This window comes from Pavona decussata, unplaced genomic scaffold (assembly GCF_977016875.1).
Source record: "Pavona decussata unplaced genomic scaffold, jaPavDecu1.1 SCAFFOLD_2, whole genome shotgun sequence".
In the NCBI taxonomy this organism is placed as follows: Eukaryota; Metazoa; Cnidaria; class Anthozoa; order Scleractinia; family Agariciidae; genus Pavona; species Pavona decussata.
In genome coordinates this window covers 1,517,307-1,543,356 of record NW_028145426.1, presented here as the reverse complement: position 1 = coordinate 1,543,356, position 26,050 = coordinate 1,517,307, and the positions used below count along the sequence as shown (strand labels likewise).

Here is a 26,050-nt window from a genome sequence, read left to right as displayed (position 1 = left end):
CATGCTGTGCAATTTTAGTTTTAAATGAGATTTTGATTTGGTATCAACTGAACAACATTTTGTTTTTCAATGAACGGTTCTTTCTGATCATTCATTATGCATTCTAATTACTGGAGACACTTGCATTCACGATATGTCGGAAACTCGGCATTATTAACACGTTGTAATTCTTACGGCTAGGATAAACGTGTCAGTAAAATATGTACACACCAAAGAACGCCCAGATGGCGTCTGTTGACTTTTGTTCTGACGGTACCACAGGCTTGTTTGGGTTTGTTGACAGATATATCAATAGCGGAACCTATTTGATTTGATTCACTGCCATAACACATATGTACGTATGCTAGCTTATTTGTGGTGAAATAACATTCCCCTTATTCAATCATATTACAACTGAAATGAATACCATAAGCCCACTGTATTTTTCGTTCTCACGAATTCTACAGAAGGACAAGGTGGTACGGCGAGGGGGTGCATATAAAATCTCACGGAAAATAGTCATTTGACGTAAATTACAGGCGATGATCTTTCGCGACATTTTGCAATTGTTTGGTGGCTAAAAAGGTACATTCCACGACGATGAACTAAAAAGTCAATTCTCGCGTAATATTAAATGATTATGGAACGTCATGGCTCACGCCCATTTAGAAAATCATGTTTCCGACGAGGAATACACCAGGGAAATGGAAAATCATTGTTTGCAAAAAAACTTACTGCATCTCCCAATATGATAATCTAAAGACAATATGTCTGAAAAAAAAAACGCCTCTGATGATCGAGAAAAATTGTTTTCAGTTTATTTATTTTGAATTTTTGTTGACATGGTGGTTTTGAGGGTATCGGCCTGACTTGATAAAATATCATTGAAATGCGACAGATTTTCGAAACGGGCCGAATGTCAAAATGTATCTACGATTGTTGCATCGGCGCAGTCGGGCCGACAAATCGCATCGTGTAATTAAACCACTGGGTAAATAACTCGTACTCCGATTTATAAAGGTATTTGATGATCAAAATAAATCTCTAAAGGACAAATCATCGGATGGAAGAAACATTATTTGCTAGCCTAAAATATATTTTGTTTTCTATCGCATCAGAAATCAAAAGAATGATAGTTGTTTCCTTGGAGACTTTCGAGTATCCTAAACATTTTAGGCAACACTATTTCATCACTGTATGACAATAAGAATGTGTTTCCATCAAACAATGACGGTTACATATGTGTCTTTCACAATTTAGAATCAGTTGTTGTTAGCTTTAAAAAACAAATAGGATTTTTGAAGTCATTATTTAAACCTTGGGAACTACGATTGAGATCACTACCCTTTGGAAAGGGGTCCTTACGAACAACCTTGGCAACGTCAATGAGCCACACACTAAAGTGGCACTTGAGGTTGAATATATCTGGAGTGAAGGTAAAATCTAACATTTGCTTTTCATTTTGACAAAAGTATTTTTAAAAATAATACACATACACACACTGAAAGCGCATCTAAAAAGTGGTATTATTTACATTATTCACTTCAAGTTGGAGAAAAAGGTTTAATTCGTATACAATGTTTACCACTATGCTTGACTCTGTGAATGAGAACCAAAAACGTTGTTGGTGGGTTGAATTCAGATAGGGCAAGGGACTGTAGAGGCTGTGTTGACACAGTTACAAATCCCGTTTGGACAACCAACCGCTTTCTTCTTGTTCTATTCAATGACATCGCCTCAGTCGTCCTAGATAGGATCATCAAGTCATTTAGCAGAGACGAGTTAATCCGATGGCCTTGTCTCGTCGCCATCTATTCTCACATAAGTTAGTAAGGGTTATTTAAGATTCTACTTCACTGTTCGAAAAGAGCACCGACATAATTTCCGTAGTTGTGGTTGACCCACTTACACTGTACTTCAATTTAATTTAACATTTATTGGGTAAGGTAGCTGAATGTAATCAGGAATGACATATATCTTTTATTGAGGTTGCGACTTTTTTTATGGTAGACGTACTTCGGATCAAACTTCATCCATCTTCAGTACAGAGTACAGAAACCGCTAGTAGGTGTGATATAAATTGAAGAAGTATACAATATGACTGATTACAACGTGACAATAAATATAGATCAACTTGTAATCAGCTATATTGTATACTTCTTGTATTTATATTACACCCACTATCGGGTTCTATACTGAATATGGCTGAAGTTTCATCCGAAACATGTTTACCATTAAGTACGAAAGAAGATAGCAAGAAGATAGTAGAGCCGGGTGTGGTTAATCAAACTGAATTGTTCCACGAATGTAAAGTTTTAATATCCATTGTCATGTCTATTATTCTAATGTCGACAAAAACAAATTAAATTGAAAAAAGAGTCGGATATGATAACCAAAGATAACAAGTTGTATAACTTACGTAACGATTGGTATCTGTCTCCGCTGTCCGTATGTGGAACAGCTTCTGTGAAAATTTTTTTTGTTAATAAATTTTTCTCATTTATTCAACTTTTGCCTTGTTTTACATTTTTCCTCAGATGGTTCCTTATGCCAGTGGTTTGGTTCTCTTTTCATTTATGATTGGTATGTTTTTTGTACTTCCAGCTTCAGATGTCCAAAATGGCTTTCATGAGTTTGTTTAAGGTGGCCCGCTCCTTTTTATTGGAGCGTTAGTGGCATCTGGCCCTTGCTTTGGCAAAATAAATAAACAAATAAATAAATAAATAAATAATAATCATAATAAATAATAATAATAATAATAATAATAATAAATAAAAAAGTAAATAAATAAAATAAGATTTGTTTGAGTTTTGGCAGAACGAATGAGAAATGTTTGAACTTTAAGAAGATATCATTCATTTTGTTACGGTTGTTAAAGTTCTTACGAAATCAGCTTTGTTGAAAACCGTTTATTGTTTTACAAAAAAATTCTAAGAACTCTGAAGAGGGTTTCTTCCTTATTTTATCAAATAAGACTCAGAGCCCTCAAGTTTTACATCCACACGTTTCATGGCGATCACGACCATACAACTCGCTGCACAAATGCTGTCAAATCTACTCTTGAAAATGCTGTGGTCATGAATTTGTCTTAGCTCAGACGCACAATATTTCAATTATTTCTGAAATCATAAGGATGAGTTACGATGAAATTTTTTGTTAAAAATGTGTTATTTGGCAATGATAAAATAGTTTTGGATATTATGAAACAACAAATGTACCTTCTACTTTATACTAGGAAAGAGGTTAACAATCTATCGGTTTCCTATGAAAACAACTGGATCATATCTTTGCTTTAAGCGCTGTACTTGATCAGATAAAAATCGGCGTTTAGGAGTTACTGTCTTGTCCAGGCCAATTTAAAAGTAGTAATGCCGAAATGTGGGTGTTAATAAAGCGGTATTAATTATGCAAAAGAGGAGGATCGAACTCCTCTAATTATCCAGTTCAAGGCTCTGAATAATCTGTTGTTCTCGGTTTTTTCAGGCACAGTGTTAGTATCTGCAAAAACGAAGGTAAGACGAATTTAAACGGCGTACGTTTTTGCAGCATGAATTTAACATGCATACGACGTCTTTACATTTCCTGTTTTCGTTCTGTCCCAACAGCCTCTTCATCATCACATGTCTGCAATGGAAATTCAAAAGTACTTTGGTGTGCAGACCCCTGCAGATGGTAAGACAATATTTAACGAAAGATACTGTTATTATATGGTCAGGATTATGGGAAATATCTTAGCTGTCCCTCTCACAGGGTCAGAATTTATGATAACAAGCATCTCATAAAATATTGGACGCACTTTATTGAATCATCCTTTCCAATCCTTTAAAATACCTTATGAGGTGTTTGCCGTCTTAACAGATAACGTACACGTAGCTGTACGGCTAATGAGCTATGGAAATTCGTCTTTGGCGAAGTGTTGTCATTAAATTTTGCTGAGTTTACTTGCTTTATATTCCAAGGTCCGCTGCAATAATAGGCCTTATATGAGCAAAGAAAAAGAGTGAGCGAGGTGTCATTTTAAGCTCAACACTCAAAACCCTACGTCCCTTTCGTGGTCTAAATAAGGGCGACTGAGTGCCATATAACAGCGCGTCCTTTCTGTTTTAGTTCCTGAGTATCGAGTAGCCGAACCCTATCAGTCAAATAAGGATGGCGAGTTCGTGTCCCACACGCTCCACGAGCGACGAACACGTGACACACGCGATCATGACAAGGGTGCATGGCACTACAAGATGGACGCGTTTGGAAAGAAAATGCATCTAAAACTGAGAAAAAACACACAGCTGGTGAAACCGGGCCTTGTACTGGAAACGAGGCACGAGAACGGCCAAGTCAGCTGGAGTCCTGTTGAATCAGATTCATACTTTCATGGGAAAGAAGTTTCGGATCCAGGTTCTTTGGTAGCTTTAAGCAACAATAAAGGACTGGTAAGGTTGTGTATTTTTTTTTCAGGTAAAAGTGCAAATATTATACATCTTGCTTAACTAAAGATTATAAAAATAAATCAGGCTCTATTAAGTTACGGTCTTTCAAAACTGACAGATCAGCCTGCTTGATCAAATATAACTGTATTACACATTGCTTAATGAGTTGCAAAATAGTAAAATAAATCAAACGTTAAAGTTACAGTCTATTGAAACTGACCAGGGACAGCTGGTTAATTGTTGATTGATTGATGGAATGAATGATTAACAGGTTTAATTTGTTAATCGGTTGATGATTGATTGATTGATTGATTGATTGATTGATTGATTGATTGATGCCAATGTTTTTTAAGGAGACCAACTTCACCAGAAATGATTTACGGAAGGGACCTCTTAAAGACTAAATAGATAACCTGAGAAAATCATCATATGGAAATAAAAAAAGAAATAATAACTAAGATGGATAGATACTAAAAAGAACAAAACTACAAAATTGCTTTAGAGCCGGAGACCACCATACCCACGTCTTAAAAAATAAGTAGTGAGGAGGCTCTCCTGAGTGTGGAGTCAAGTGAATTCTGGGTCGTTAGCAGCAAAGTTTATGGTACTCTAATGGCGCCATGTCCTATTGGCTGCCGTTTTCCAAGTTGTAGTATTATGGTTATTGGTTATAAATTTCTAAAAATCACAGTTAAAATTAAAACAAAATGAATGGGAAAAATAAATGTTGGGGAGCAGGGATGGCGTAGTGGTGAGAGCACTCGCCTCCCATCAATGTGGCCCGGGTTCGATTCCCGGAGTTGACGGCATATGAGTTTGTTGTTGTTCTCGTCCCTGCTCCGAGGGTTTTTCTCCGGGTACTCCGGTTTTCCTCCCTCCACAAAAACCAACATTTCCAAATTCCAATTCAACCTGGAAACAATGGACGAATAGCCACGCTGTGGATGTGCCACTGAAATTCCCATTTATTTATTTATTTATTTATTTATTTAATTGTCTAATAAGCAAAATTAGCAAGATGCTCAGCACTGAGAGGGGTTGGAATGACTTAATCCATCTCAGGAGGTCAAGCTTTCTGTTGATGTTACTATGGATATGATGTACGTGATCACTCCATGCGAGGCTCTTATTACTTTGCCCAGATAAGGAAACGACTTAACTTCCTCCAAAAGTTCGATCTCAGAGAAATTACAATAGAATCAATCTTATTAAGCCTGACAGTACTTCCAATTAACACAATTTTCGATTTCTTTATGTGTAAATGAAAATGATTGACAACACGACGGGCAGTGAAATAAACTACATAAATCTGCTTGTTAACTTACTCTGGACTATAATGGTACTTTTCAGACAGGTATGATAAAACTGTCACGTGATACTCTGTTTGTTCACCCTCTTCCGGATCACCTGGCAAAACACGTGACCACGAGAAGCCGGGCGAAGCCGCATCTTATATACAGGAAATCAGCAAAACAAGTTCCCTGCCAAACTGAAACAGGTACAGGATGATACTTGTAAAAAAATATTTTACAAAAATAATTAGCATATCAGAAAGAAAAACGTTTGAGACAAACGGATTCTGTTTCGTGCCGAATCATGTCCTCTTTTCGGCTTAATAGAAACGTGGTAATCGGTAGTTCTAACTATATATGATTACTGTAATTACAGTTGGTGCTTCTCATCTTTTAAACTGGCTGGCCGTGGTGAACGGTTAGTGTGAAAACGGATTGTACCATTTAAATCGTCTGACGCTGAAAAATTCTTTAAAATTAAGCATTCTGAAAATGATGTACGCAACTTTCAAAGAATTGGAAAGACGGCATACAGCCAGTACTCCAAACTGGGGCATTCGATTCGCAACCTAACCAATCATAAACACCAGTTCTAAAAATGGAAACCGCCCAGTATGCCTGCTTAATTTCGTTTGATCTTGAAGTATTTATTCTATGAAATCATCATCCGCTTTTTGGATTTGAGTCTTTGAGCGACAGGGGAAAACAAAAAAGCACGAAACCAGTTTCTGGGTTCACGAGTGCGGAGGTGGATTTTCTTAGTAAAAAAAGAAGCACCCTAATTTAGCACAGTGCTTCCTGTCTTTTAGGGACACTGCATTTTGTGTTTCAAAGGCATGCTTCACATCAATCTTACCAATTAACCTACAGTAGGCAAAAGTTTGAAACCACAGTAATTTCTTAACAACCATGCCTTTCAAACTTTTGAGGGAAGTTAACATTGACAGGCACGTAAGTTATTTAAAAAATCCACTCCAAAAGCAGCATCCCGATCAGCTAATTGAAAATAAACATTTAATGTCATAGCTTCAAGCTTTGAGAATAAAGTCAGCAAGGACCAGGTCAGTGGCATCGAAGATGGTGCCGTTTTACACAAATATCTTCAAGCATCACTAGTGACGGATGAGAATGTCGCAGCTAAGCACGGCAATGGCACCGCAGACTTCCTGTTAGTCTTAGGAAATATAGTAAGTACCTCGTTCTGATCTGTAGTTAAGTATGACTGGAAGCCGGGTGAGAGTGAAGGGAACCGCTGAGTACCACACAGCAGCGACAGTGGTTTGACGAACGAAGGGTATAGAGTGTGTTCACGGCAGCCATATTTGAGCAGCGAAACAATAGAAAGATTTTCCTTTGGGAAATAAATTTTCTTTTTGTGCAGATATCTGTTATTGTTTGGCTCCTTCAACATGGCCGCCGTGAACACACTCTATAGTGGATGTGGATTCAATAGTGTTTATCCCATTAAGAATTTTACAACAGCAAAAACATGTGCATTTGTTCATTGTGATAAAGTATGTTGAATTGCCCTTTTAACATTTGCTTCTGCCGAGTTTTAGAAAGCAATCATCCAATATCTAACTTTATGTTTTTTAAAGGTGGCTGCAACATTCCACGATAATTCTATCGGGAAAGTCAAACTGAATTATGTTGTGAGCAGACTTGTGCTAATAACCAACAAAGAGGTAAATATCTTTGTATTTGTTAGCATTTTTTCCTTGTTACGTTGAGCTGGAGCTTTTTTGAAACTTTAAAATTCGGTTTTAATTACATGTTTTTAAGTTCCGTTGTTACAGCGGTTACCAATAACACGCGACCTATCTCCTTCAAAAGACTCCGATAAAGTTGCGTTTTGGTGGACGTCAATCATAGAAAGATAAATATGCATTGACCAAGCGTGAGGTCAAGATGGCTGGATATTGGCCAATTTCTTTTTTTTTTTTTTTGCGTTTTTATGGACCTAGACGAAATCGAGGTGCATAAAAAAGTACTCGACTTGAGACAATAAGTTTTACAAAATCAATCTATCTACATACAGAGCAACTCACCGATTCAACTCACATTCATTGTAGCTGAAACAAACTTTTCACAAAACCAGGATGATTCCATTCTCTTTCCTTTCCTTTAGGTAAATGTTGACAGTCTACCAAACATTTTAGTGAGCATTTTCCCCCGGAACAATGAGAAAATCGAAGTAACGATTGCATTGTTGCACGGGATTAAACTTTCGATGCCCATCAGAGGGTAATCCCGAGCGGGCAAGATAGCTCCATCTTGCCCGCTCGTGTAGCCAATCACAGCGCAGGATTTGAGTCACCTTGCCCGCTCGCGGTGCCAGCAACACAATAACCACAATTTTAACCCTGTAAATTCATGCACCTTATGAATCCGCCCGACCCTCTCCCTCTATCTTTGAATGTGTGTTTCAAACTTGGTAACAAGATTATTCGCGTTTTGGTTTTTCAGCTTAAAGTCAACCGAACCTCGTCCAACGGACTCAGGCTGGATAGGATATATGATTGGGCAGGTAAACACAAACCTGACAACAAAGACGACCCATTGTACTTCGACGTTGTTTCTTTGGTTCACGAGTAAGTCAGCTATGTATACTTCTACAGTTCCTCTCCTTTTGTTTGTTTATTCAGACACGAGAAAGAGTGTTCCGTACGATTTCCAAAGACCGAAAAGACAGCTGGGTTGAAATAATGAGGCGCATTAGGTTTTTTTTGAACCAACTTCACTGTTTGGAAATGGACGAAAACATCTTTCGAGAGTTTGCTATACCTTCTTAAACCATCGGTAATTCTTAGAGAAATTCAAAGCAAAAGTAAACCAAATTTTATGATAATTAAGATCCTGTTTTCAGACCACCTTCTCGCTTTATAACTTGTCACGAAAATTAGTACAGAGCTGTGGGCCTTTTGACGTGACCTTACGGTGGATTTACAAACTTCAATTCGGTAGTTTACTGGCCGAAACGATTTAAAGTTGCATATATAGACAGGACCGTTCACAAAGGCGATGTTGATGCGGTTTGCCAGCGATTTTTTTTTATTTAAGGTGCAATTATGAGTGCGATTTCAAATCGCCAGTGTAGGCGATTCTCGCTGCGATTTTTAAGCAACTTATCAGCGATATGGATTACAATTTTGAAGCGACTAATTAGAGCAGAGTGCAGGTGATGTGAGCATAAAACACGTCATATGGTTCACTAAGTATGAACCCCTAAGCTACCCTTTATGCTGAGATCGCATGCCCAGTATTCTCTCATATCAACAAACCGCAATACAATTTTCCTAAACTTACAGTCAAAATCTGGCAGTATCGCGAGGTAAAATTGCCGGAAAACTCGCTGCCAAAATCGCACAAAATTAAACTGTGTAAATTGTAAACAGCAATTTAATATTTGGAGGCGTGACAACATAAAACATTGCTATACATTTGTTTTTCTGCCTACAGCTACGATGCCTATGGTGGAGGTATGTATACATTTTCACAATATTGATCACTCTGAGTTGGACATTTTTACACGCTGTTTCAGATAGACTCTATTAAAATTTAGGTAAAACTGTTCACACACTTATTCCACTGGTGCTGTGCCTTGACCTGGCGAAAAAGCTTGCATGTCTTTGTGAGCCCCAGAGCTGCGAAGCCGTATTAGTCTGCTGAAGAGGGACGAGACAAAACAATACCCTGGTTCTCCGGGTTGGGGGTTTTGCGTGGAGCTAACAACCATGCCCTTTTAAAAATACTTTGTTATTGCGGCTATGTTGTCCGGGAGGCTTGAGGCAACACAATGCAACTATGGACAGCAAGGTTGAAAGCCAACCGCATACCCATACTGGGAGACCAACCCTCTTGGATTCTAAAACACGCAAAATTAGCGCAAGACAGATCGGCCTGCAGGCGCAATCTCGTTCAGACTTTATGTACCACACGGGCTCTATGAGGAGGCGTGTGTAATTATGTGTTCACACTTGCTAATCGCTTAAGCAACATTTAGCTCCTACAAAAGAGACCTTACAGTTATATTGCGAAGCTAAGCGATGACAAAACTAGAGCCTTCATCCCTCTACTACACGTTGCATAGTTCTATAAGACTTTCCAGCGTTGAAAACAAGAAGCACACACCTTGCAACGGAAACAAATTGTCGGGTCCGGTAGTAAGAAGACTGTAACAGTAAAGCTTATTCCACGATCAGACCATATCGTTGCGTAAATCTGATGACGAGAATGAAACGACCCCAGGTAAACCTAGCTAAAATTTTTCAAACAGCATAACAATCACAGCCGCTAAAAAGAATGAACAAGAGTAATATAAACAGACGAAAGCCTAAGAACTCGTAACACGAAATCACTCGTGAGATCAAAATGTAACAGGCAAATCCTCTAAATCATCATATTAACCTGCAGCTCTGGAAACAAGCTAAATTGGTCGAGAGACCGAGACGAGAAGCCACAAACATGTTGGTAAAGAGTTGTGTACGCCTTCCAAAACTACCAAAATCATTTTACGCGTGCCCTTCCTTTAGAGAAATTACTGAATGCGAAGGATCCCCCGTTCCTGGGTAGACGTCACAATAGCCGTTAGACCCATTGTCCACAAAATTCAACCCTTTTTTGGCGCTTATTTCGAAACTTCGCCTGACCACAGAAAATATATGCATGGTAGATTCAAGAAAATCCAAACTTTTTTTCGCAGAAGTGCTTGTAATTTTAAGTACACTAATTTATGTAAAAAAAGTTGGGTTAGATGCACTTAAAGCGCTTATTAAAAGCAATAGATGACTCACCTGTTTAAAATGATTTGCTTGAAGGTTTGGCCATACTGGGTGGCATGTGTTCACGTAGACTTCATGGTAATGTAAATGGACATTTGGGCCTTCAGACTGCTGGGATTATCTCGCACGAAACCGCCCACAAGTAAGCTTGCACCACTATAACACGAGTTTCCTGTGTTCTTAAGATCTCTGTGATAACTAAAATAACCACCACTGCAAGACGATTTTGACGTTTGATTCAAAACTTCAGTTAATTACAGTTCAGGAAAAAGGTTGACCTATTCGCTGACGCTTCCGGCCAAGCAAAATGAAATATCAACATATTCACTTATAAACCTCTAAACAGAACTTGGACATCTTTCTAAATTTTTTGTTCTCACGTTGACGTTTTCCGACCTTTTTTAAATTCGCACTGGTTGTAAAGGGATGAGCTTAAATACATGAAAGTGAAGTTCACAGAAAAGGAAAACAAAGACAATTATAGATACTTTGGAATATGACGGAACACAATCAATTATGGTTTAAAATCGACTATTAGCGAATTCCAAATTTTTGCAATAATAAAAATTAAAAATGTTTCAAACAGAAATCTGTTCCGCAATTTTTGTTCTAGTTTCCCTTGATGTTCTAAGGTCAGGTTATGTCCTGAAACTGCAATATTTCAGGAGAAAAATTCCTCTACATAACAGAGTTATTCCATTGTTTATTTTGAACATCATAAGAGCGTTCTGTTTGTCTCTCTATAAACTTAGTTTTTTTAAGTTTGGGTATAGGACACGACGGAGGAAATGTGTGTCCAGATGGACTTAACATAATGGCCACTGGAGCAAGCTCAGGAGATGGGGCCTTAAAATGGTCTTCGTGCAGCAAAAATGCCTTTCAGCAGTTTCTCAAGTAAGTGTCTGTTTTCTTTCTTTTTAGTATTATTATCATTATTATTATTATTATTATTATTATTATTATTATTATTATTATTATTATTATTATTATTATTTACTGCACACCCCCCCCCCCCCCCCCTTCCTTCCACCCCCAAAAGTAGGTGTCTGTAGATACACTGGTTGAATAAACAATCGCATCCTAACGGCACCTAACATATCCTTTTCTTCTGTGGGCAACTGAGCACGGAGCCGAGGGGGTGTAGGACGAGATAAAGGGATTGCGATATATTACGTCCAACGCCCTATCCTTCAGAAAATGGGACGATGACGTAACACCATGTTTGGTTGGAATTAAGAGCTTTACACAGCCACCATCTTGGATTTCTCGTCTTCTTCTCGGTCCATTAACACGCAATAAGAGAAATTGGCCGATACCCAGCCATCGCGACATTAGGTTTGGCAAATAACGAAATGTATATGATACCATATCACACCTTGCCCAGTTATTTAGAATAAAATCAATGCAGTATAATACAATGCAATAAAATACAACACAATACAAGGTAATGCGATGCGATAAGGCACAATCCGGAACAAAACATTAATACAGCAAATATGTGTACTACGTTTTATAGTGGACCCGGTTCCAAGTGTCTGGAGGACCCTCCTCGAATATCTCTTCCCACTTTTGCCAACAAAAACTTTGTTGGAAAGTTACCCGGTGTGGTTTACAATGCAGATGCCCAATGTGAATTTATCTTCGGAGCAGGATATAGACAATGTCCTCATACCAAGGCAAGTTTTTGCACGTTTAACATTTGTTTAAGGTTGCTCTAAGCCCTATCTAGATCGATTTTTCTTTTTGGTCCTCTGGAGGAGCCTGGGATGGGGACAGATTCCGTCTAGGGATGTGTACTTTTGAGGTCCGCACTGATCACAAGATGTGGGAATGTTGTCAAACGGCGGCCATCCTAGAAATTGCTATATTGGATTTCTGATTGGCTGGGTCAAGTACTCAAAAATCTGGTAGGTAACCTGTTAAGTCATTTGCTGAATCATTGCCTTCCACCTCCCCTCTTCCTCTTAAAAAAAAGGAAGACAAGAAAATAACGGGGACGGCACATTTCACCTGCCGTCGGCACTATGCAAGTAACTATGTATACAATGCCAGGACTATCTCTGCCACCTGATTACATACTAAACAAATAATATAACTTACAACTGTTGAGTTGATGTATTTAAAATTTCGCACTTTTGCGAGGCGAAACTATAACTACGATATCATTTGTGTCCACGTTCTGTTTCTATTTTCTAGTCAAACTGTGTCTCCTCGTCCTGCACGAACAACTGGAGTGTCTGCGTTAGTCTACCAGGTGGGCCTGCAGACGGGACAAGCTGTGGACCACGTCATGTATGTCAAGTAGCATAAATGTTCCTGTTTTTAATTAACCGACTGCCTGAGACTTTTCTATTGTGAACGAATAGCAATTGCACTGCTATTCTATGTTTCAAAACTAACGTATTCGGGGACTGAGTGGAATCTGATTTGACCTGTAATCATACCAGTGATTTACAAAATCGGACGATCGGGTAGCAGGATTCTGATTTGTTTGATCGCATTCATATCAGAGCGAATCGGTACTGTTACCCGTTCATGGTAACCATGAAAGTTTCCGAGAACAAATGGAGGTGACAAAAAATACAGTCTGAATTGATGGAGAAGGATATCCTCCATTCCGACAAAGAAAAGCGTGTGAGTTCCTTTAGAAACTGTATATGAAATCAAAATCCTGATTGTTGAATTTAGTGCAGAGCGTTCAATGTGATTGGCTCATAGAGGTGTCCGTTTACAGCTTTGAGGAAAACTAGTGTAAACTAGAGCAGTATTTTTAGCCAGTTACGTTCTAAGAAACTGTAATGCTTATCATTTGACTACAAAATGTGCCAGTCAACACACTTCAGTCAATCACAGAATGGAGGCCCTTTTAGGCGTCATGTCTGCAAATGGTTGACCGCTTCTGTAAAGATCTGACTTTTTGAGTTATATGTTTATTGTAATAAGAGTAATTGATTTCGAAGAAAGAGAGTCATTTTACATATTTCACATGTATTGATACGGCTTGCAACCAGTGGTGCATCCATAGTAAGTGCGTTGACAATGGATCCCCAAGGGTTAACGGGGGATGGAGTGAGTGGTCTGACTACAGCTCTTGCAGTCGATCATGTGAAGGAGGTGTGCAGTACCGAGAGAGGACGTGTACTAACCCCAAGTAAGTAGTTGTCTTGGCAAAGTTACTCTGTAGCTTGGAGATATCAATTTATTAACTAATTAGTTAATTAATAACTTTACCAGCGCTCATTTTGATCGTTCGCTTTTATCATGATTACTCTTAACTCCCGGGGAAGTGGGGGGGGGGGGGGGGGTGGGTGCTGGAGGGAATCCGGAAATCTACTACATAAGCTATAGAAGTATGTGCGGTGTCAAAGGGTACGGTTTTTGAGTCACTTTGGTCTGAAATAGAGTATAGATTTTAAACATTTTGGTGTGAAAGTGTGAAAACACCCCAGTTGCTGGCTTCAAGGACAATCGTAAAACATCATTAATTACATTTATTGGGCCAAAGAGAGAAACACGTGCAAATATGACGTATACTAAATCTTCTCTGTCCTTTCAGACCAGAAAATGGTGGCGAGGATTGTTTAGGACCAACCAAGGGCAAATGGAAAATATGCAATTACCAGGTATATATGTTGTGAGAAAGGACTTTTATTTACACCTTTTGAAGGAATGCACCTCAATGAGTTCAGTCGAGATTACTGTCCTGGATTGTGCAATAGAAGGATGAATATTTTCGTAAAGAATGCTGTACAAAGAAGGTACATTCACAACTGGAATTTAAAGATTTCGCCACCAGGGTTATCGTTATTGAATCACTTAACTCAGAACTTATGTTGTTCAACACTATGTATGATTGACAAATTTTTTCTTCACGCGTAGGTCGAATGTCCCTTGCCTACTTACCGTGATGTACAGTGTCAGAAAATACAATCTGATATGCGTGGCTACTTCTATGGGGGTGAGTTATACTGATTTATATCAGTTTTAAACTTGTATTTCTTGTAAATTTTTGGAAGACTTAAAATATCGACCCTAACACCTTTCAAATGTCTTTCTCAAACTCATCAATAATTCATGAAAAGATAACAAAGGAAATTAACACCGTGAAGGAGGTTTGGAAATGAGATCCTAATTATCATTAGATTTGGAACTTTGCGAACTTTTGCTTTGAATTTCTCGAAGAATTACTAATGGTTTGAGAAGCTATATCAAACACTCAAAGAATGCTTCGTCTGATTTCTAATCACCTCAAAGTTAGTTTTAAAAAAATGTCAGCTACGACTCGATTTTTCAATCCACTTCTTCGTGTTTGTTAATCAGATGACACACTCTTTTCCTGTTCGATATATTACATGAATGGTTAGAACGCTGGAATTAAATAATCACACTAGATACAATACGTAGATCTAGACGAAATTTATTCTGGATAATCTGTAGTGAAAGGATGCCTTCAATTCGCTTCATGAGGAGATCAACCAACTGCGACTAGGGAGGTAAACAAAGGACGCATACATTAAGTGACCTGATAATTTCAATCAAACTTGAAGCGTAAAAAAGACTCTTAACCATTATTTAGTTCAATACGGTGATTCAGGTTTCCAAATGGATTCCGAAAGGAATATGCTTCTTAATCCTGAACAAGTTGTGGTGGTATGAAATTTTCTTATTCAAGTCTGGGAGGTGGAAGAAGTAATTTTTTAAAAAAAATTGTTTCACTCGCTCAGGGCATCCAAAAACAATTGCAGCCGAAATTGCAGAAGAAACGTTATTAAAACTTCCTACAGCATTAATTATTAACTAGGGAAGCAATGGTTTTTGTATGATCGATTTTCGTAATTTTCAGTTGTGCTTCCTTGAAAATACGTAAGTTTTTAACCGTGCAAAGCATCACGTCTTTAGCAAGCTGTTAAAAAATTTTGGTCATTCACTTACCCAGTGTTATCTTCCTCGCAATTGAGGAAAGATCTTTGCCTAAGAACGGAGAGTAACTTTATTCCTGTTTACAGATCCCTGTTACCTCGCCTGCATAAAAGGAAATGTGGGAACGTATCCTCATGGCAGAGTTGCTGATGGAACCAGATGCACCGGTGACTCAAGAAACTTTGACACTTGCATTGAAGGAAAATGCCGGGTATGGAAACCTTTAATTTTTTTCATCGATCCTCAAGCTTAGAACCATGCGAATTTCCGACCACTTAGAAAAACTATATCTGACTGTCAAATTAATTTTCTGGCCCCGGTTTTTCAAAGAGCGTAAAACTTATTCAGTAGATAACGCAACAACCAGCGAATAAAGTTGTTTCTCTTTGAGCAAGCGGGGCCAGATTCACATATTTCAAAATGATGTTTTCCTCCAAGGCTGTGGGCTGTGATCATATTTTGGAGTCTGGAGCGAGGAAGGATCGCTGTGGAATTTGTGGCGGGGATGGAGATACATGTATATTGGAAAAATCGGAATATACAAAAGATTACCGAGAACATGGTGAGAATTATTGCCACAACGGTATGAATAGTTTAAAGCAGAATAAAAATTTTCATCTTTAAATATTTGAGAAAGTAAAGGTGCATAATTTTCCTATTTTACAATAGAACTCATTACGTACGAGATTTGAATCTCGTCAGAAAACACAGTGTCTATTTCTTTAGTTTCACGCTAACAACAAGAAGCTGTATAACTGAAATAGTTTAGGACACTGGAGGATATTACAGTAGGATGCTGCGAACTCCAGGGTTGAATTTATCAAAGTTAAGGCCTATTAACTAGTAACGAGATTAAGTTCCCAAAGAGAAACAAAACGTTAAACGAGCTAGTATATCATTGATCAGAATTACAGAAAGAATCTCAATTTGACCTATTAGGTCAGTAGCTTTTTTTAATTTAATCATTTTCCAGGTTTTGGCAAGCCGGACACCATTGTGGTGCTTCCAGTGGGGACGGCCAATGCAAGAATTAAAAAGAAATCAAACGCTACATACAACATGCTGGGTAGGTTTATTAACTGGACTAAAATTAGAGACGAACAGTTTTAATTTCTTGTTTGGCTATTCAGCCCCACCATCAATTATAAGCTTCTATTTAACTAATTGGATTTTAGACTGGCTCTCCGTTCAAATTAAGCCGCTAAAGTACAGCACCCTCACATTTTTCATTCTAAAATATATTTAACTGTCCAATTGACATCAGAATCACTGGAAATATCGACATGCAAACGCGTTCTACCTATCTGAAATTGACTTTTGGGTGGTTGATTGATTACGTTGACTTAATCACTAATTAAAAAAAAAGCTGATGGGGACAATTCGTTTCGTTATCAAACAGGAATCAAAGATCATTTGACAGGCAAGTACATAATCAGTCTTCCAAGCTGGAGCCGAACAGTTTATTACAAGGGAACAAAAATTGAGTACAGCCATAATGACAATCTTTACGCTGATGAAATTAAACTAGATGGACCAACAACTGAACCTCTGAGGGTAGTGGTAAGTGTGGATTTTACATTTTTTGACTATTACACCTTTAAAGTTTCAAAAATGCAAGTTACTACCTAATCTTTGTCACCAAACAAATAGTTTTACCATGTAAGACTAAAACAAATGGATTGATATAATGATATTTTCCTTTTTTTCTCAGCAGTAAGATGACTTCATTCACCTCAATCACCCGAAATCATTTTTCTCCCATTTAAATTCAAATTTTATAACTTCAGCGAGAAATAAACAACAGTATTTCTAACGTTCATGAGCAAAAGAGACTTTGAGGGGTTATGGTAATCATAGCGTAGTCAGATGACGCCATAATGAAATTGTCCTATTACTTTTAAAGTCGCACAGTCAAGTGCCGAAAATTGTAAGTCTCTGTTATCATCACACTAGTTTAAATGTTCGAATCCGTTGTTTACTGCCAAGTGTCCCTTAATGTTTTCCTTGAGGTGTGGGAATATAGCAATTCTCTGATAATACTTCCAACCAAAAATTATGCACCACTCACACCAAGGTTCAAACACGTTTAAAAGCTATACAGTTGAACACAGTTTAAAATTGTTTCCTTCATAAAAGCTTCTTTCAGATTTTTGTCAACTACAGATTTAGGCAAAATGAAACCATAAGTTAAAGTTTACTTGAATCCTATGTCGAAGCCAATGGTCCAGCTTTCTGTTACCAATTTTAATTTTGTTAAACCTGGTTTAATTAAACATGTTTTGTTGGTGTGAATGGGGCTTTTGATTCCATAACAATTTGCAATTAAAAATCATTTTGACAGACGATTCGTGGATCTCCAGTGTAAGATTCATCAGGTAAAAAAACCGATAACATTGCATCGATCAAATGTAATTTTTGTATTTTCTTTCAGTTTGTGTACCTTTATGGAGTGCCTCAAGGAGTTGACTTTCAATACTTCAGGCCGTTATTGTCAAACGAGTCTGCCACAACTGCGCCCTCAAGATGGGTCGCTGGGGAATGGTCCACCTGTTCAGGGAAATGTGGCCAAGGTAATACTTGCTGATATGTTTTTCACTGTAGAAACGGAGTCTCTGGGAAGTAAGGTCAAAAATAAGAATGTGTGATACTAGAAGAATTTCCCTTTAATGAAGTGTAGCAGATTCCCGAAACCTCGATCACCTTCCATCTCGAACAGTGATAATTTCCTTTGATGCTGCTTATAGCAATTTACAACTGCCTAACAAGAACTCCTGCTTTCTCGGAAAAATTATATTCGCTTTGTTGACGTTTTTTGTATTTCTTTACATCACTAAAAGATCCCTAAACCTTTAAGCGTGTAATAACATTGTAAATGAAATGAAACCTACATATAACTAAAATCCATTATTTAGAACGGAGGTTACCTTATTTACAATGAAGACTTTTTGCATAAAGGCTTCAATTGTATATGTGTAAGTTAAGACTTGGTCCAGTATAGTCTACAGGATTGATGAAATTAATACTGAAACGAATAACGACGTGAACTTTTATACCTTTTTGTAGGAGTTTCGAAACGAGACGTTCACTGTTTCCGGTCCGATGATGGGACGCCTGCTCACTCATGCTCAAAACTGGTTAAACCTGACACACAGACGCCTTGCAAACTCTCTGAGAGTTGCCTCCCAGAGTGAGTTTACTTTTTCCTATGATATTAAGTTTCATATTTACAATATTAGCACCAACAATAACAAACACCATCAGCACCGTATAAGTATAAAACATATAAAACACATCAAATTTCGTACACCGTTATGTCTTATAAAGATCCTCCAACGTGTCAAAATTACAAATACATGTGAAGTTAATCTTTTTTTCATTTTAAGGTGGTACCTAACAGATTGGAACGAGTGTTCCAAAACGTGTGGAAATGGCAGCCATTCTCGCCTTCTTTACTGCCGTAAACAAATCAATGACTCGTACTACGAGGAACTTGATGAATCGGCATGTAACATTAGCACTAAACCGAAAGTGTCTTTGTTTCAACGATGCAATGAAATGCTTTGTCCAGCAGAATGGATTTCTTTGCCTTGGTCTGAGGTAAAAATACATCGATTAATTATTAAATGAGTCGTTAACAGTGAAGAAAAAAATATCATGGCAGCCGTAAAAGTGGAAAAAAAGATGGTACGGTAAAGATATTTTGCCGTTTTGGGTCAATAGGCAAAGAAGTTCGTTATTTCTTCCGAAGCATTATCGGTACTGTACCACTTATTATCGTTTCCGCGCCATTTTTTTCTATGTTATGTGAAAGACCCTTAACTAACCAGTTAAGATTGGCTATAGCTATGCAGTGGCATCGAAGTTTTAGTTAGTTCGATCACAATATTTAAAAAGGTCTATGCGTTGTTGACATTTTGAGCCATTTTGCTATAGAAACGGGGTTTTCAATTTTTAACCTATAATATACCCAAAACTCCAAGGATGCTTTTACGTTATAGTTTGACTCCATTAACCTAGTCTAAGTTAGCTGACATGTCTGAGACTGTTTAATAATACTGCTCCTAGCTAGAGAAAGGCTATTAGCAAAAAGAGCCAAAACAAAAACAAACAAACAAACAGAGTGGTTCAACGGAAGCATACTCTACCACTAAGCTATAAAGCAGTCACTTGAAGTAATATATCAAACACGAGGAAGAGTGTAAGTTCACAAAATTTTATGATAATTCAGATCACATTTCTAAACCTCCTTCACGGTAGTGATTTGCTTTGTTTTGGCTTGATGAATTATTAATGAGTTTGATAAAGGGTGTAACAAGTATGCACGTGTCCTGTTCACCAGTATTGACGTGTCAGCATACTTTAGGGTGTGTTCGATTGACCCTATTCCGGAATAGGAATATATAGAATGATGTCAAAAAATCCCACATGAGAGGTTTTTGGAGTTACTAAGGCACAAAATTGCTCTTAAACTATCATGTGTCAGCGAAATTTTGCAGAATGTCTTTCCAAATTTACTTGAAGAGAGAAATCTAACAGCTGTTCTGCTTATTCTTATTCTGGAATACAGTTAATCGAACGCAGCCTTCATTTATGATAAGACAGTTGACATGTTTTTGTCTCGTGGTTTAGTGTTCGGTGACGTGCGGTGGTGGTGTTATGACCCGAAAGTTAGAATGCGTCCGAACTAACGAGCTTGGAAAAGTTGTCCATACTGCAGACCTACCTTGCCGACATGCTGTCAAACCTCTCACCGAGTTCGCCTGCAACGAAGACAAGCATTGTGATCGTAAGCGCATTGAGTGTTACTGTCCCTTAGTTTTTAATTATTAAGAAAATCTAACAATAGAGGTATTTTTACTCTCAGTGATACAAGCAAACAATTAAAGAAAATAAAGGAAACCCGACTTCTCCAAACAGGAGTCCAACCTAAGACCTTCTTATCACCTTATTATAGAAAATAAACGCTTCGTGAAATTAACGCGAATTAACGTTAATTATTTCCGCGTCTTTAATTAAGTGTCGCATTAATTTCCACGATCTTAATTTCCACTATTTTCACACCAAATTCTCGACACACTTCAGAAAGGAAAAAGCACTGTTTTATCAGGGTGGAGATCCCCCGGTATGATGGACACTGCAAAGAACGCCCGAAATGGTCAGATTCTGTGGCTTAACCCCAACGTTTAGGAACAATTCCACGGACATTGTTTGCATTTGGGATCTTTATACTAAGTTTTAAAAGAAATTTGTTCCTGTAGTCTCAACAAATTCTGTTTCTTTGTGGCAGTCGCGTTAATTTCCCTCATCTTGAAATTTTAGCACCTCTTTCGCGTTAATTTCCTTTATTGGGAAGTGATTTTCCTGCAATTCGCGTAATTTAAATCGAGTTCATTTCCAATACCTTAATTAACACGGGCGTTAATTTCCTATAATAAGGTACTAGTTCGAATGCTCTACCACTGAGCTACAGGAGACTCGTGGGAGCTAGGCCAATACAATAGATTCGCGTGTCAAACATCCTGCATACTGCAAGGACTGAATGTCAATAAGTGGATATACGTGAAAGAAATGTAACGTTATGTTTAAAAAATCTACTTTTCATCTACACGCTGCCTTCATCTTAGAACACGTAACTGACGAGCTCGCATATTGTGTTAATGTCTTGCAGCATCCTGATCCAGGTGGCGGCACTTTTTTGTCGCGTTTTGATTTATCACAGTCACAATCCACCGTATAGAAAAAAGATTGCGCCGTATACTTTATCACAATGCCGTGTGAACCTAACACAGCCAATAAATACGTAGCAAGCCAATTTTCTTGCGAAATTCGTTCCTGTACTAACAACATTGTGTATGCTAGATTTGAAGCTTTTAGATTTTTTCTGTGCGTTTTTATGAGCGTTTTTATGGTTTTCGTAAGCTACCAGTCGTCATCATTTTCGGTAGGGTGGATTTGTTTTAACTTCAAAAATACTGTCAGTGATGTCGTTATCTACATGCTGATTCCGATCAAATTAACTTGCTTTGATAAAAAGTATCTGGTTTTAGACGTGCTCAATCAGAATGGAATTTCTGACTCACTACACTAGGATTTTCCATTCAAAGAGGAACGTGAACATTGAGTTACTTGTATTCTTATATCAATTACGTCCTACCAAAATTACTTGTCTACATCTTAAAGCATGTTTTAGATCGGAAAAAATGTAGGTTTAAGTATGGGGTTAAAAAAAGAAGGCATGGTAAACTTGCTAACAATTGATGAAGTCGTACATTCATTATTTGCTTAACAGCTCCACCCGAAATCCAAGTGGCATGCTTTGTTGGTGCTGATAACCTCAACGAGGTACTTGGTGATTTCACCAGTCAAATCAACTGGGACAATACCAATGAAGTTGTTAAGAGGTGCGCTAAGTTAGCTCACGAGAAAGATTACAATCTCTTCGCCATGGGCATGGATGGTTTATGTTTGTCTGGAGCCGATATGAAACACAAGTACCATATCAGTGGTACAGATGGAGCGTATTGTAAAGATGGGATTGGCATGGGAAACAGTATTTTCGTTTATTCTTTAGGTGAGCGTTGATTTTATGTTATCTTATATTAGAGAAATACTTGGAAATGTGTTCAGGAAGTGGGGGTGGGGGTGGGTAGGGCTTATAAGGCTCTTACAATGGCTCTTGATGGACTCGTTAATCGCTCAAGGTTAATCACACTGACACACTTAGTGTTAAACCTTACTTCAAAGACAAACGTTAGTAAAAAAAGGTGTTCTAATTCTTACTCTGAAACAGTCTAGGAATTGCAAGCTTTTTACATTACAACTTAACTAGAAAAGAGCAACGTTTCATATGTAGAAATCCAGAATTGGTTCTTGAAAAGTACACCATTATCAACCCCAAATAAATTAAACCTGCATTCCTCCATGTTGCATTCCACAGACCCCTTACCCAGTCTGCGACCACTTGGGTGTTATCACGACAGTCACTACGATCGAGCCCTGCCAGTATATTATGCCAACTTCAGAAGTCAGATCAAATGGTCACGAATGAATATGACGGTAAACCAGTGTGCACGAGTGGCCCACGACAGAGGATTCGAATACTTTGCCGTTCAGTTTTACGGGGAGTGTTACAGTGGAAATGATGCTGGAAACAACTACGCAAAATATGGCAACAGCACAGAATGTTGGCAGTTTGACGAAGACAAGAGCTTTGGAGTGGGGAAAGAGTGGTCAAATTTTGTTTATCGCATCGATTGACTTGGTAAGATTTACGAATATGATTCACTCACTTGTAGTGACTTGCTTTGTATTGTTTGGAACTAAACTGGAACTCGAGCAGTCTTGTACTAAAAAGCTGGACAACACTACTTGTCTAGATTTAGCTGAATGTTCATTACGGACAGTTTCCTTGCAGTGTCATTAATTGGATTGCACCTTCTATAATCTACAGGAACCAGACGTTCTCAATCTTTTCCATATCTGTAATTTATTGTAACATCTAAAAACGACATTACAGTCGTCCTTAGTCTATTCGGCAGAAAACACATTTGTCTGAAAAGAATGTGCTGGCCAACAAACGACACACGATTAAATAATAACTATCAAAGAATGAATAAGGTCTCGAAAGGGGTATTTTTTCCTTCTCCAATGCATCCGCTCCAGTTTCTTATGTGTAAACCAACAACTTATTAACAGCGGTTTTATGCTTCATTTCCAACAGGGTAACAGGAGAGCAGTCATACAGCGGTTTTAAAGTCACTCTGATTAACTTAACTCACAAAACTTTAACGAAATTGTCAAGGGAAGATAGTAATAATAAAACTGCCGCAACAATGTCATTTGTGGAAATTCGTCTTATTTTGAGAAACATGATTTCCAAAAGTTTGACTGTTATGATCTTTCAAGGTCATGACATTTTGGTGTTTCTTTATTGGTTTGTAGTAACGATTCCATTATCTATTCTTTCCTGGTTCCTACTGGCCTTGAAGAAAGCGATAAATACAAGATGGGAGCAGCTACGCGTTGTCATCATCTCATCTCATCTCATTTTGCAGACTCAAAGGTCCCACTTTTGGCGTACGTCATATAGAAAGCAGAATCTGCCCCAACCTACCTCCTACCTCCTCCCCCTCTCTTTAGCTCTATGGGCTCAGGAATAAAAAAAAATGAGTAAAATCATCTTTTAGCGGTTCACACCTCATACAAACTCTGCCAATGGGTCTAGTTGTTAGCTGTTTTTCTCCATACATCAACAATCCAATTAAAATTTAAAGTAATGGCCAAAATTTCTTTAAAACGGCTAGTGTACAGAAAATAATCCTGTCTTCAGTCATGAATGGCCAAGATCAATGGATGAGAAAAAAGTCAAAACGACGTTTTGAAGCTCTTCCCTGATGTTCTTGATACTGAATTGACACTAACATTTTAGGGCTCATTCTTTTTTTGTAGATCAAATCTCAATTGTAATATTCATGGAAGTTAAGTTTAACGAGATAAACTATAAAAGGATAACCTCTTTTATCCCCGTTTCATTTTTTCATAAAAATTGTGAATAAACAGTTAATATATAAATTTAGCCAAGCCTGAAAGCGGAGCTCCAAAACTACCTATTAAATAGCATTTATATAGGTCTGATTATGGTTATCGTATGAATGTAATAACCTTTCAAATGGCTCATCCTTTCTTGAGTTATTTCAATAGAACTGACATCCTACAAAGCCATACGATTATGTGGAGCTGGGGGCCTAAAAAATGTTCGGTGTGGAATCTTATCTTAATTTATCGAGTTACCATAGTTTACTTTACGCTCAAATTTGCATAGAGTTACAACTGATAGACTGCTGCACAATCAATGCATTGCAAACATAAAATGTAATATCCCCGGTCCTATAAGCGTGCACAGACGATTGAAACGATAAAATACTCGGTATTAAAGGGTGAATTTCCCTAAGAAAAAGTGTTTATGATGCGCCATCCACTGACGAGTAATTTCTTTCCAGGCAAACTCCATGAAATAGGCCATTTCCGAGTTGCTGTGAACCTCACTATGAGAGCGAGGCTAAGTGCAAAACTTTTCAAATGAAAATTAGTTTTGTTTGCATATGAATGAAAACTAATTTTCATAACAAAAACTTTGCACTTAGTCTCGCTTTCATAATGAGATTCCAGTAACTCGGAAATGGCCTATTGTGTTATATTTAGCACGCACCGGCGATAATTGTAAACAAGGCGTCACGGCAAACATAAAATGTGATATTTCCGATTCTATAAGGCGTGCATAGACAATTGAAACGGTAAAATACTTTGTATTTAACGGTGAATTTCCCTACAAAAGTGTTTATGATGTGCCATCTACTGGTGAATAATTTGCCTGCAAGCAAGGTTCATGAAATTGTGTTATTTTTAGCTGTCATTCTCGCTGTTGGTCACTATAACTTGGTCTCTTTTCTCGTGCTCTATCTTGCTCTTTTACTCGCTGTTGGTCACTATAATTTAGTCTGTTTATCCTCTGAAATATAAATCGCTCAAAATGGATTTCAGAAGCTCTGAGAAGCCTTGAAAACACACAAAACATACCATTGGTGAGCTTTTTCAGACTCCATTGTAATTTTTGTAGGTTTTCGAGGCAATGTTGTTTTTTAATTTTCAATCGAATTTTAACGCCATGCAAACTCTTAAATTACACTTTGGTGACCTGCGACAAAACCTAAATTTCTCGCATCGAAGCTTACCATATTTTCTTACCCATGGTGCTCCGCTCGTGCGCCTTCGGCGCGCGGAGCTCCATTATTATTTTTGTATCGGAACAAAAGTTTTTAGGTATTTATTGTCTCATTTTATATTAGTTTTAAGGTTATGGATTTAGTAGCTTTACTCTTGTTGTTGTGCGCAATTGATCATTGATTTGTTAGCTGCGTAAAAGAATTCGAAGTAACGTTAAATTGTGGTAAGATATGGCTATTTAAAAGAAGAAAAAGGATGTTTGAACATAGTGCTTTCAGATCAAGTTTTCTTTATCTTGTGTCTTGCGTTTCGGCGATCTGTGATAAGTAATCTGTGTGCCAATTTCTTTGTTTTAATTTTGTTGTTCTTTACACGGGCAGTGTTACTTTACTTAAGAGAAACAAAGTTATGCAATTAAACCCAACGTTTTGGGTAACAAACAAAAAAAAAAATAAAAAACGGCAGTGCTATACCAATCCAAAAAGCAGGAATCGACATGGATACGATTCGGCTTGCGGCTTTCAAGTTTCAAGATCGCTAATAACCAAGACAATTTATTCTAATAAACGGCTTATGTACACTTAGTGTTCAGGTCTTGTGACCTTAATTCCTCCCTTTTTCCGTTAATGTTGTACTTTCCTAAATGAAATCCTATCCATAAGGTACGGCAGCAGTCTTGGGGAAAATTTGTTGAGAGACCTAACTATGAAACATTCTGTTCGCAAATGAATCACCCTTGGTCGTCCATTAAACGATAGTTTAACCATCGAAGCCTGGGAAGACCTTGCTTTAATCGACAATCATGGCGCAGCCGGATCAGTAGTGGAGCCTTTTTAGCTGAATAGCGTCGCAGAGCTATGGCTGAAAATAAATGAACAGCGCGGGAAGCGAGAGCTGCTAGCTCTTCCAGCAAGTCACCAACCGGCCCAAA

At 37.9% G+C, this 26,050-nt stretch overlaps 1 protein-coding gene across 1 annotated transcript; it reads left to right on the top strand.

Annotated features, from left to right (window-relative positions):
- The first annotated feature begins 1,310 nt into the window (after window positions 1–1,310).
- On the top strand, window positions 1,311–23,229 carry LOC146489926 (A disintegrin and metalloproteinase with thrombospondin motifs 1-like). The gene is made up of 28 exons (XM_085120606.1): window positions 1,311–1,415; window positions 2,517–2,562; window positions 3,463–3,491; window positions 3,585–3,651; window positions 4,087–4,406; window positions 5,754–5,901; window positions 6,722–6,882; window positions 7,294–7,380; window positions 8,162–8,286; window positions 9,155–9,174; window positions 10,513–10,618; window positions 11,239–11,370; window positions 11,993–12,180; window positions 12,698–12,768; window positions 13,488–13,627; window positions 14,033–14,099; window positions 14,356–14,434; window positions 15,483–15,607; window positions 15,835–15,958; window positions 16,370–16,462; window positions 16,796–16,956; window positions 17,828–17,966; window positions 18,460–18,583; window positions 18,780–18,993; window positions 20,026–20,182; window positions 21,686–21,967; window positions 22,334–22,657; window positions 23,117–23,229. The coding sequence occupies exons 1-27, from the start codon at window positions 1,365–1,367 to the stop codon at window positions 22,651–22,653; spliced, it is 3,576 nt and encodes a 1,191-aa protein (XP_084976732.1). The 5' UTR covers window positions 1,311–1,364; the 3' UTR covers window positions 22,654–22,657; window positions 23,117–23,229.
- Window positions 23,230–26,050: the final 2,821 nt, after the last annotated feature.